The sequence below is a fragment of the Gymnogyps californianus genome, chromosome 5, assembly GCF_018139145.2.
Source record: "Gymnogyps californianus isolate 813 chromosome 5, ASM1813914v2, whole genome shotgun sequence".
NCBI classification, from domain to species: domain Eukaryota; kingdom Metazoa; phylum Chordata; class Aves; order Accipitriformes; family Cathartidae; genus Gymnogyps; species Gymnogyps californianus.
In genome coordinates, this window is record NC_059475.1 from 21,891,434 (window position 1) to 21,903,665 (window position 12,232).

The following is a 12,232-nucleotide window of genomic DNA, read 5'->3' on the forward strand; positions in this document are numbered from 1 at the left end:
AGGACATTAACAGAGAGGTATTTTATGTTCATAAAAAAAATAAGACTCAAAGATACCTAAATTTTAATTAAATATTCCATTCTTTTGTTTCATCCATAGCAGCGAACTTTAAAAGTCATTTAGCAATTGAAGAAAAAGGTATGCTTAGTAAACTTACAACATGCATTAACTGTGCACCAGCATTTAAAATCCCACTAAACTTCATTCATATATTTCGATGCCAAAATATCTATAGCTATAAACATACAGGAATTCACAGAACTATTTCTTTTCCACTGCTATAAACAGTAAGGTGTATAGGAGATTGTTTTTTCCTTGCTTTTAAAGCCATTTGTTTAAAAAGTAGCATATTCACTAAATAAAACATTTTACCTGTAACTTCAAAGTTGCTAGCTTCTTAATAAAAAGATCCCATGTGTTTTAAGGAACGATTTTCACTTTAACCTTGTCCCATCAGATATTCTAAACCTGTAGGAAAAGCCTGTTGGAACCTGTTGCTAAAAATTTGGCTGATTGAGGAAAGGATAGCCAACCATCTCTAAGTCAAAAGTCAAAGAAAAGGCAAAGTCCTGAAAACCTCTTTGTGTAATGTTCTTGTGCCTGTGGCTGGAAAGACCTGTCTGTATTTTTCCATTGTTTGTGTTAACAGAGATTAAAAATTAATGAGAAAATTCTTTCAAGTGGGAGGATCGACAAAATGGTAATCTGATATAGAACTATTCACTTCAAATTTGCCGAGCGAAACTGAAATTGGGGCATTACTGGCTGTCAGTCATTGCCACATGTTAGTTGTTAAAGGTGAGATGTACTGGCTTTGGTGATCCATGACCAACCCCTCATTCCACTGCACACAAACCACTGTCACAATTCTGCAGCTCTGAAGAGAGGCCAGTGTATGGAGACACCACGAGAAATCGCTAAGGCACACAACAGACATGCCTTTCGCTTGTCTACAGAGGCTTTGAGGTTTTCACCAGGGATTTCATGTGGCATCTTGAATCACACAAAACCCCACACTGCAATGAACATATGTCCCTCAGGAACTGAGACTTTGTCTGAATGTCAAAGACTGTCATACGTTCTCATCCTGTTTCTCTGCTTTGTGAATTGGGAACAGCAGGAATAATTCCTTCTGTACCTCATACCAGCAGTACAATAAAATATCAACCTTAGTGCTCAGTATCACTGCTGGCACTGGCATTAGTTACCACTTTTGTTGGAGCAGCCTGTGCAGAGAAGCCAAGGGTAGAATGGGCTGTGGGAGACTGAACCGCCTCGACTTACCTTCTACATGAGGTTATCCTCCAGGGACGAACAGAAACATTTTAGAAAGTTTCATTGCAGAGCAGGCATTTTGCTTCCTCTAAATTGAACTGCAAAAAGAGAAAATGGTGAGATGGGACAAAATAAGCAAAATATTTTGGGGAAACAGCCAGGCAGGATGGGGCTTTGCTGGGGTTCAGAAACTATAGTGCTTTATGTTCACCTGGTTTGCAATAATGAGGAGATTTTAAAATGCAGGAGGGGAAGCTTATAACAAACAGTGCCTTTCTGAGCTAACTCACAAGAGATTACGCAAATTTTCCTGCAAGCACAATAAGTATAACTTTTGACTGTACTTGTGTAAGAACAGGAGGTTTAGTGCCTCTTTAAAAGTCGAGTGTGGCTGCTTAGTCAGTACTAACTCCCCTCCCACCCCCCACCACCCCCCCCCCCCCCCCCCCCGCTTCTTCCACTGCTGGGTAACTTTTGTTGCAGTATGGGTGTGACTTTTGATGGAGCTCCCCCTCCCAGTTATGTCATTACTTTAGTTGCTTTGAATCAGAATAAAAAGTGCAGCAAAGTTCAGACTCATTGACTGCAGGCTTAACAAGCGTCGGGGCTTTTCTTCTTTCCACAGCTTGCAAGGATCTCTGGTTTTTGCAAAACAGTTCTGAGAAAACAATGGCCAACTTCTCCTTATGGGCAACTTTTGGATTATGTTTGTTGAAGCTCTGTCTAACAGAAACACGTAAGTTTTTTATGAATGAAAACACTTATGGTTGCTACTAAATTTATGCTTCAGACAGCAAGAGCTCTTCTGTTAGATAGCTAACAGCTTTCTTGTGTCCATCTTTATATAAAGTTTTATTATTTGTAAGAGTTATCAGAGATGCTTTAGAACTGTAACCTCAGCTGTGCTGGTCTATACAATCACGGAAAGCTGTGTATTGCTTGTAAAGGGCAATTCCAGATCTATAAAAAGTGAATTGTAGATCATTAAAGTTAAGTTTAAACTAAGAACAGAAGTACATTAGGGAATTTAGAATAGCTCTGGCAAAGCTCGGTTCGACAGTGTGACTGCTGTTACATATTTAGTTTGCTCTCCCAGCTCTGTTTCAGACAGTAGAGAAAAGAGGGGGGATGGATCCCCCCCAGCAAACAGCAACTGCATTCTTGAGTTTACATGGGCTGAACTAACAGCTAAACTGCATTTGGACACAGCCTTGCTGAACAGAAGCAAAACTGCAGTGATCTGTGACTGAAATTTGGAGAGCTTTTATGCCAAGCATGCTTGTTTCTGACTTCCTAAGGTTTCTTTGGGGTTGACTGATGAGATTTTGGAACAAAGGGGGTTAGAAGTGACCATAAAACTCAGCTGTTTATCAATTAACTTTCTGTAGCTTGATTATCTGTTTCAAATATTTGTATTTAAAAATGAAATGTTAATACAGAGAAAAAAATAAAAATTTTATGTCCAAAATGACAAAATGCTTTTGAAATTTCACGTGATGCAGGCTCAACCATGTTTGAGGGAAGTGGCCATGCTTTTAACTGACTCTCACTGTGACAGCAGCTGCCTTGAGATATTTTGTGGTTAGGGATAACAATTACACTTCTACATTATTTTTCTACTCATTGGTTCCAGGAGTCTAACAAAATACATTTTTCATGGCCATTGTCACCCAAGGGCTGTGTGTGTGTATAGTAAATACGTATCTCATTTGTTTGAGCAGCAGTAGATACTTCTGTAATGGTTGCAGTGCTGCTGGGCTGTGAATGGGTGTGTCGCAGTGAACAGTTCCCAGCACATCTGTGATAGCTGAAGCACCTTCATTGCTTTTCTTTCTGAAATTGTCTGTCCATTGTACCAAAATGCTCTTGCTAAAATCAGGTATATGGATAAAGCCCTTAGAGAAAGGGCAGGGGTACTGTAGGCAAATAAAGTATGTCTGAGATGTGTTTAAAACCTTGGCTTGGTCCAAGTCTGTATGCTGTGTAAGTATTATAATTATTTGGTTACTGCCTGCTCAACTAATTTCTCCTTTTATGAGCTGCCAGGAGTGTCCTAAAGAAGCAGGGTCTGCACTGACTCTGGGAGTAATGCATTTTTACAGTGAGACATAGCAGAAAACCCCAACATCTAGTCTTTAGCATAGTTACAAAAAGTATGTCAAACTTCACATATGCCTCACAGGGAAGTTTCTTTAATGGCTTAGCAAGCTATTAGACTATAGCTACAATATATTTTAGTTGGTATCTGGTATATTCCAGCATGACTTCGTAGTCAGTAATGACTTCAAAACAGCAGCTGACGGTGATTTTATTTTCTTTTTTAAACCAGTGACTTTGCTGTGTATCACGTACCAGAGTACTGGCCATTGCTGTTGGGAAACACCTTGCTTGAAGACAAAATTCAGATCTGCTCCTGAACTAGAATCTTGATTCTCTTAGTACAGAATTTCGCAGAAATAGAAAGGATCTGGGATTACTGTTAACATGATTACTAAAGGAAAGATGAGATATAGAGAGCAGCTGAAAAACTTATTCATCCTGAGTTCTGTGCTGTTGTGACCATACTGTCACTGACATGTGAGCGAGGTGTATGCGATGTAACTTTTGTTGTCTAAGGAGTCTGGATCCAGGAGGATATAGATGCTGACATCTTGGTTAATGATGATTCTGGGGGAGATTTTCCCCTGTGAGCATTATGTATTTGTAAAAATATTTCTCTCAAAGTTTTCTGTGATTAACACAAAGCGAATCCTAGAATTTTGACCCCCAAACTGGAAGAAGCTGGAATAGAAGTAGTAGTAAAGATGAAATGAAAAGAGGGAGAAGAATTCACCAGTGGGAGGGAGGAGCTTAGCTATTAGCACTGGAGAGGTTGCCAGAGTCTCAGTACGAGGTAAGGATCTGAGACAGGGCTACTATAGCTATCAGTCAGTCACAAAGGAAGGGACCTGCCTGCCTCTTGGCTTATATATCCATCATGTAAATTTGTAAATAGAGCAGTTTGAAGAAGCTCTTTGTGCTAGTTTATTTTCACTTTGTCCTTACAGTGTGTATCTTGGCTATTTTCCCAAAGCTGCAAAGTAACTAGACTTTATTAAAGTTCACTTGAACTTCCATCATTGTTTAATGGAAAGGTTATATACCTGCCCTTGAAATACTCTCACACACAGAGTCAACAAACCATGGCAGAGGATTGTCTTGCAGTTTTTGGAGAAATGGTTGTTGATTCTTTAGTTACTGGTGTTCACCACAATGCAGAACCATTACCTAGAAAACAGGAAGTCAGAGAAAGGCTTCATGAGGAAAGATAGCATCATACAACTGAGGAAGAACTTTTTAAACTAAATACTTTTAAAACCACTGGTAGCTCTAGCCAAGGTTAAATGAAATGTTCCCCCATACCTGGTGTGTCTTTCTTTCCAGAACAGTTCCCATGATTTTTATAGGCCAGGACTTGAAGACAGTATTAATATTACAGTTATTCATCTAGCACCTAAACATGCATGAGGCTCTACTGTAGCAAGAGTGTGCCAGCAGGATGAGATGTCCCGAGATGCTGATAGACAGGTATAAACAGCAGAGAGAATAATGAGCTCATTACTGCTAAAATACTTGTAGAAAAGACAGGTTCTCAATAATTTCATGAAGGGGTAAAAAAAAATGCTTTCATTGAAGGACAACTGCCATCTCAAATGAAAGAACTTATGGAAGAGAGCAGGAAAATATAGTGAGGAAAAACTTACATCTCAAAGGGATGTTTGGTTGTATGGCAAGGAGCATGGTGGATTGCAGGAAGCCACTAAAATTAGTTACGTAGACAGCATGAAGTCTTGAAGAATTTAAGTAAGAGAAGAAATCTGAAATGTATCCTAGCAAGAACCTAGTGTAAACCTCCACTAATTTGGATAGCAACTGTCAGGAACAGGGGAAAATAAATGAGGAATAAAAAAAGATAGCAGCAGCAGCAGCTATCAAGTTAATGTATAATAGGAGTGGAGCCTATAGATATGTGAAAAGTTAGAAAAAGTAAAAACTGTGTTGCTGATATGGCAGAGGAAAAAGCTCTGGTGAGCTCTGTGGGATATAGGTTAATTAAAAAAAAAAAAAGGGCAAACAATGCAAGATGGTAGTGTTCTTGCCAGAGAAGAGATGGTATTCAGAGGGAGTGGCTAGACAGCAGCAGTAATCAGGTTTGAAAACAGGGTTGCTAAAAGACATTGTTTTTAAGGACAGATTAGATAAGGACAGACTAGATAAATATTTTTAAAGGACAGTTTGGGTATTGGTGATTGTGGTACTGGGTAAGAAGAAGGAGTAGAAGACCTCTGGTAACTCTGTTTCTTCTTTGATAAAAGGATAATTTTAGTTCTGAATGTAGTTGACTGGTAGTGGAATACACTGTAGAGAAGAAGGTAAAAAATGATGTAGAGCTTCTTATATAAAGAGAGCATAAGTCAGCCCAAGAACTTAAAAGTTTTTCGGAATTCCAGAGATGCTGTAAGCCTTCTCCATTTGCTTTCTGGTCTTTTTGCCTTGCATTTCTGTTCCTGCACTAATGGATAAGTGTTTGAAAATATAGTCAAGTTAGAAGATGATAATTCTCAACTTCATATGACACGTATTCTGTTATTTACAAAATATTGATTTTTTTCTTTAAAAAGATAACCCTATGCAAGAGAGCGAGGGAAGGTGTTCTGCCAAACTCTCCTCTAAAATTGCTTTTTCCAGGACCAAGGCTAAATGTACACAGTTACATGTGAACTGTAACTTCACAGAGAGGATAATCATGAAACAAACATGACCCACCACAGTAATCTTGCCTACTTTGAAAACAATACAACATTGTACTAGAACAATTCACGATGTTCAAAACACGTGATATTTTAGTATCAGCTGGTAACTGAGAGCATCTTTATCAAATTTCGTTTTTCAGCACTAAATTGAATTTTTAATCTATAGAAGCTCAAACTTCCAGTTGAAGACCAGCAAAGTGAGAGGAGCAAGACAGAGGTCACCAACACGTCTCTGATAGATACATCATGGTTGCTACCAAGTAAAACCCACATCCACAGTCTATTTTGTTCTTTGCCTTTACCTGTAAGGGTTTTTTTATGATATATCTGGTGGTTTGGACCATTCTTCATGGGTTATCAACAACTGTAGGCGTGAAGCCAGTTTGGCATAGCTGCTAGTCATTTTCCAGACTAGACCAGAAGTTCATCAGCTGTTAACATGCAGTTATCTCTCACTCCCAGGGAGGTAAAAATCATTTCAAAGCTATCAGACACTGTAATTATCAGTGACCATTATGGCTGCTGCTAATATTGGTGGCAGAGAAGATTGTGTCAGTCCTGAATGTTTATTAGTTTCCTCCCCACCAAATCACAGGCCTCCCTACAGTGGCATCAGCAGTAAAATCAGTAGCAGCTGGCTGTGATTTTCCTCCCTTGCTGCAGCTGCCAGAGCTGACCCCACCCAAGGGACAACAGAGCAGCTCGTCATATGAATGAGTTTGCAAGCAGTAATGTGAAATGGCAACTGAGAGAAAGAGGGGTTTTCCTTAGAGAATCTTTTCAGTCAGACTGAAAGTTCAGCTAATTGCGATTTAAAGTTCAAACCTCTGTGACTGTTTCCTGCCTAACGAAACCTGCAGTCATTTTTGGAGTCTGTGCCTACAATTAAGAACATAATTGAACTCTCTTTTGTACGCACTGGCTTTGGGACTTTCCAGTTCCTCTAAATGACAACACTGGCTGCATTATATAATGCAGCAATCTTATTTCAGTACAATAACCTTCAACCCTCACATTGTGAAACAGAAAAAAAAAAAGAAGACAGAAAGGAGTTGAAGAATAATCTACAGTTTTAGCAGTTACTAACATGGAAGCTCAAGCAACCACGCCAATTCAAAGTAAAAATCACAGAGAAGACCTGAATTTTACTTACATTTGCAGTTTGAAAAATACATTGCTTCACTTTTTTTCTTTCCTTCTATTGATCACTGAGCTAGGCTCAGTAGCTGGAAGCTCTAAGAGGCTGTGTTGTGTCTTTGTGAGGAAAAAAAAAAAAAAAGAAAAAATCAGACATGCAGCAGCTGTGGTAAAACTTCCGTCTCTGTTTCTGCTAATGATACTGTTCCAAAAGCAATGTGAGATGGTTATAAAAGAGGTTGCCAGGGTACAGGCTAACAGCTGCCTAGGAAAAGGGCATTCGCCAACGATCATCAACTACACAGTTAATGTCTGTTTTACTAAATACCTGCTTTCGTAAATAAGAAGCTACCCTTGACAGAATGTATAATAGTAAAAAAAATCTGCTGTGACATAGCTTTTGTTGATTATATATGTCTCACAGTGGCAGCATGTTAGCAAAACAGGTTCTCAGAAGTATATTTCCCTAGGGGGCTTTTTTATTGTTATTTTTGTTAATGGATAGGTGTCTGTAAAGAAGCAGGGTGTGGTATGTGTGGGTAGATGTAATGAATAGTTTCTTGCAGCATTCCCATACAGAAGTGAAAGGTTAACTGGAGCTCAGCGTATGGTCTATAGCCACCCAGGACCCTGTGGGCAGATGTGAGTGAGCTCTGTCCAGGCAGCAAGCAAGCTGCTATCCAAATTGGGGTCTAAAAGTCAAGCACCAATCTTAAGTTGGCAGCCTCTCTGAGAGAACATATCTTGCCGCCAGGGAGGCTTATCAGCAAGGGATTGGTATCATGCTTGCCAGAGCAGCATGACTGCAGCCGTTTTCAGAGAGCAGGCAGAGCCCACATGCCCACTCAAAACAGTCTAAGCAAGCTGGCAGCTGCTCTTTCTACAGCATGTAAATGCAATAGTTCAACAGTGCCATAGGGGTGATTGTGATGGTAGTAATTAGTTGTTTACCTACTCTTTGCCATTGGCCAATGCACGGTAAGATGGAGTATCCCTATCGCAGAATGAGGAGACTAAGGCAGTGATACAGTACGTCACTGCTAGGGGCAGCCAGGTCTTCCCAAATCCGTCATGGTGCTCTGGGTGAAGCTTCTGCACAAGGACTATAGAATAGTTAACTGGGCAGGTTCAAGGGAAAGTAGTATTTGCCAATTGTAAAGAAACATGATTCATTAATAATGAAGACATTGAGGGTGAGGCCTGAACTCATCTTAATGTTTTGCTTTCACTCACTTCCCTATTCTTCCTCCTCCTGCTTGATTAGGTGTCCTCCATTAATTTACATGTCCTTTCCCTTTTCCATCATTCACTCAGGCATGTAAGTGTAGAAAAAAAGCCTCTTTTGCTAATGAGTCTTCATATTTATAAATGTAGGTTTTTGTTCTCTGTTCCTATATATTGCTTATGCATAAATTCGACATATAGGAACATTTAGAACGTGGAAATGAAATAATATGTATTCTGTTCAAATCAATTTCTCCAGTAGCAGTGCTATAAAAATCAGATGATAGAATTTTTCTTTGTCGCTCTGACAGTTTTATCCTGTTTACTTGTGTGTGTGCTATCTATATGCACACTGAAGACTGGCAGCTATTTTCAGTTCAATAGCACTTGGTTCCTGTTAGACAGCAGCGAATGCAAAGTATAGTTTTCTTGAAAAGTTCTTATTCAAGACTTATCTTTTTATGATTAGGGATGGTTGAAGCTGTTTGGCAAATGAGAACTGACTTAAATCTTTTGTCCTACTGTCAAACTTAATACTGCTTTAGGTTCAAGAACTTTAAAATTGATTTAATAATTAACTGAAGAATGATGTCTTAAATTTAGTTAAGTTTCTCTCCTGTTTGAAGCAATACTTCCTAGTGATAACTATCAGCTGTCTTCTTGAGATCTTGGAGGTATTTGTACATAAAGGCTTGATACTCTGGGAAAGCCAAGTGCCGAGAGACATAAAATGACCCAGCAAGTCAGAGGAGGAGCCAAGAATAGACCCACTGTCTCTAACCCAAAGGTGGGCCACCTGGTCACGATGCCAGAAGGCCATGTGGCCAGAACATTACAAGTCCAGAGAACTTTGAGTGTCACTGTGCAGCAACTATGTATATCCAGGTGGTACCCAGGTATATCTTTTAAATGTCCACATCTTCTTTCCAACAACTTTTTCTGTTTCTCGCTCCTATTTACTGTTTTCCCCACTAATCCATCTCTGTCCCTCTGGGACATCTGGCTGAAGCAGTCCAATAAATCTGATAGACTCTTGTCAGCCTCTGTCTGTGATAGAAGGTTATATCCATTTGATCCAGTAAAACTTCTGCTCAGCAGCTTAGGCATTCTCAGGCACAATGAAAAGTAAAGACCAAGTTCTTATTCCAAGAGACAGGCCTCAGAGAAGACTCAAATGACAAGAAAATTCCCTTATTCATGTTTTTTATGATTTTCTTTTGATTTTGGCCTACTGTGCTGGCAAGTCTGACTTACTGCCATTGACTGTCATCAGGCTAATAGAGCAGGAGCATCCAGTGACTTCAGAACATTGGTATTAACAAAATACCACTCTTACATTGCATGAGCAAGAGTCACTTTGCCTTCTTGGGAGGAACAAAAACTCTTCTAGCACAGGAAATAAAAATACTTTTCTTGAAATCTCATATTGAGCTCTAAACTCTTAAACTCCTCTTTTCCAGAATGTAACAATATCATTTTATAACCTACAGAGAATAGATACGTGGTGGTTCCAGTTCATCACTGAATGGGCACAGCTAAGGTTTTAGACAGCCAGCTCTCCAATTCACAATTCCTATATTAAAAGCAGTAACAGGCAGATGATGTGAGCATGTGAGACACCTTCCCATGGTGACTGCCTAGAGAGAAGTTTCTTTCCTGCCTTTGTGGCTTGCCTCAGAAAATCCTGGATCCATTTACTCACTGTTGTGGTGTAAAATGTTGCAGAGCTCTTCTCAGAATGTGTATGATGATTTTTGTGTTTCCTGACATTTTTATTAGATCAGTCCTATTCATTCTTTTTCTTATGGCTGTAATTCCTGGCTGCTTGTTGGGTGGGAAAAGATTGCAGTAGTTTTGCTTTATTTTCTCAACATCTCCTTGACCTGCCAAGTCTCACACATTATCTAGTAGTGATATAGTTCATGTTCATGCTGAACAGAGCACAGCATTAACTGGCTTTTAAAACAGTGAGGCAGAGGCAATCTTAGAGCATCATGGAAGGGTAAGACCAGCACAGTTATTCAGTTTTTTCAGACCGTCTCTAGGCATACGTGCTAGACAGCATTTTCTGTCTCTGGGTTCATGTGGATTAGAGAAAAGCCCGATCGTCCAGTTTTCCAGGAGGAGGCATATCCTGTGACTTGGAGATTATTACGGCCAATGACTGAATCAAAATTTGTTTTCTGTTAACACTTTGCTGAGAGTATATTTTTATCCAGGTAGTTCATATAACAAGTAGTTTGTGTTTCTTTCTGGAGTTGGAGATCTTTTTTTCTTTTCTTTTATACTTCCTAACAACTCCTATTATTTATATACATGCCAGTGGGGGCCAGCCCTATCGTAAATTAGTGTAGAGTACACAATATATTACATACAGAACAATGCAAGACTGGTAAAATGTTGCAACAGTGCCCTTAAAGATCAGTGGAATTTCTATGCAAAATTTTGCATTTGCAAATGAATGAATTCTTTCATTAATTTCCTTTGCTGAGCAAAGGAGGAACAGTTCAAAAAAAACTCGCTCTACCTGACTAGGTTACCCTTCAAAATAAAATATAGGCAATGTTATTTTCTTCAATTGCTTCTATGTTGTCACAATCCCATTTAAAAAATATAGCATAGCCACAGCATTGAAAATCTTGGGCCCAGCAAGGGTTATATCCATTAATAACCTACAAGAGTGTGGATAACATCTATCTGATGATACACATCCACATCTTCAAAGCTCAAGCTGGGCATTAGTAATAAAATGCAGTGGTCTCTCCTCAATATATCCTACAGCACCTTAAACATTTGAACATTTTTACATCAACATATGTCTGAGATGTATTCCTTCCACTTGTCATCTGCTGGATTCTTCCGAGTACCATAGAAGAAGAACTTGAATTCTTCTTGAAAGAGATTTGACGTCTTATGCTTTCTCAAATTATCATTTCAGAAACAGGTGGTGTCTCTGATGAAATTTTGTTCTGTGTAGTGTTTCTTTTTCTTGTGTTACATGGAGTTCACATAAATATTACAACATTTGGTCTAGAGGGGGTTACTGTCTTATCTGGTGTGTTTCATCAACACATTCAGCACAGTTGGAATCAGGCTGAATGTGTTTAAATTACCATAGAACTTAAAATTTCAAGTCTAGATACAGTGTTATTTAACAGAGTAAAGATAATCCCAGCTAGTGAGAAAGAAATGAACTGACAAATATGCTGATAGCAGACAATAATAACTAGGGTTTTTTGTAGCCCTTTGGAAGTCAGTGATTTTATCCCCACCTCACAGGTGGGGAAACAGAGAGAAAGCAAAATAAGTTACCCAGCAACATAGCTGTAAATAGAACGTTTTCTCCTAAGTCCCAGCCTGGTGTTCCATCAACAAGATTAGTGCCTCTTTCGCTTGAATTTCTGAAAGCAGCTATGATTTCACGCACAGGGTTATTTCAGCTAAAGTAAGCATTATTATTATTCACAAGAAAAAAGTCCTTGTGCAAACGTTCTTCTACTGGTGCAGAAATGAACAAGAGTACAGAGGACGAGAGCATTCTCTGGAAAGCTGTTCTCTTAAAAACAGCAAACTCTCTTCAGTTACTAACTGTTTGGTAATCCATCATTGAGCCTGGCTATGCAATCCTTACTTCAGCTGGACAATCCATGTGAGAAAATACTCTTTATGAGTAAAAGCTAAGTATTTTCCTAATTTTTGATACACCCTTACAACCCATTGTTTGCAGATCTGCACTGAATGTCTTAACAGTATCAGTCAAATACTTTATCTGACTTTATTACTCATACTTACAGTGGTCAGGT

General features: G+C 39.1%; 1 protein-coding gene across 1 annotated transcript in view; it reads left to right on the top strand.

Annotated features, from left to right (window-relative positions):
• The first annotated feature begins 1,880 nt into the window (after positions 1-1,880).
• CD44 (CD44 molecule (Indian blood group)) overlaps positions 1,881-12,232 on the top strand; it is a 65,563-nt gene continuing 55,211 nt past the window's right edge. Inside the window, exon 1 of the mRNA XM_050897002.1 lies at positions 1,881-2,011. Coding sequence (XP_050752959.1) covers positions 1,945-2,011 — 67 coding nt within the window. The 5' untranslated portion in view covers positions 1,881-1,944. The remainder of the gene's footprint in view (positions 2,012-12,232) is intronic.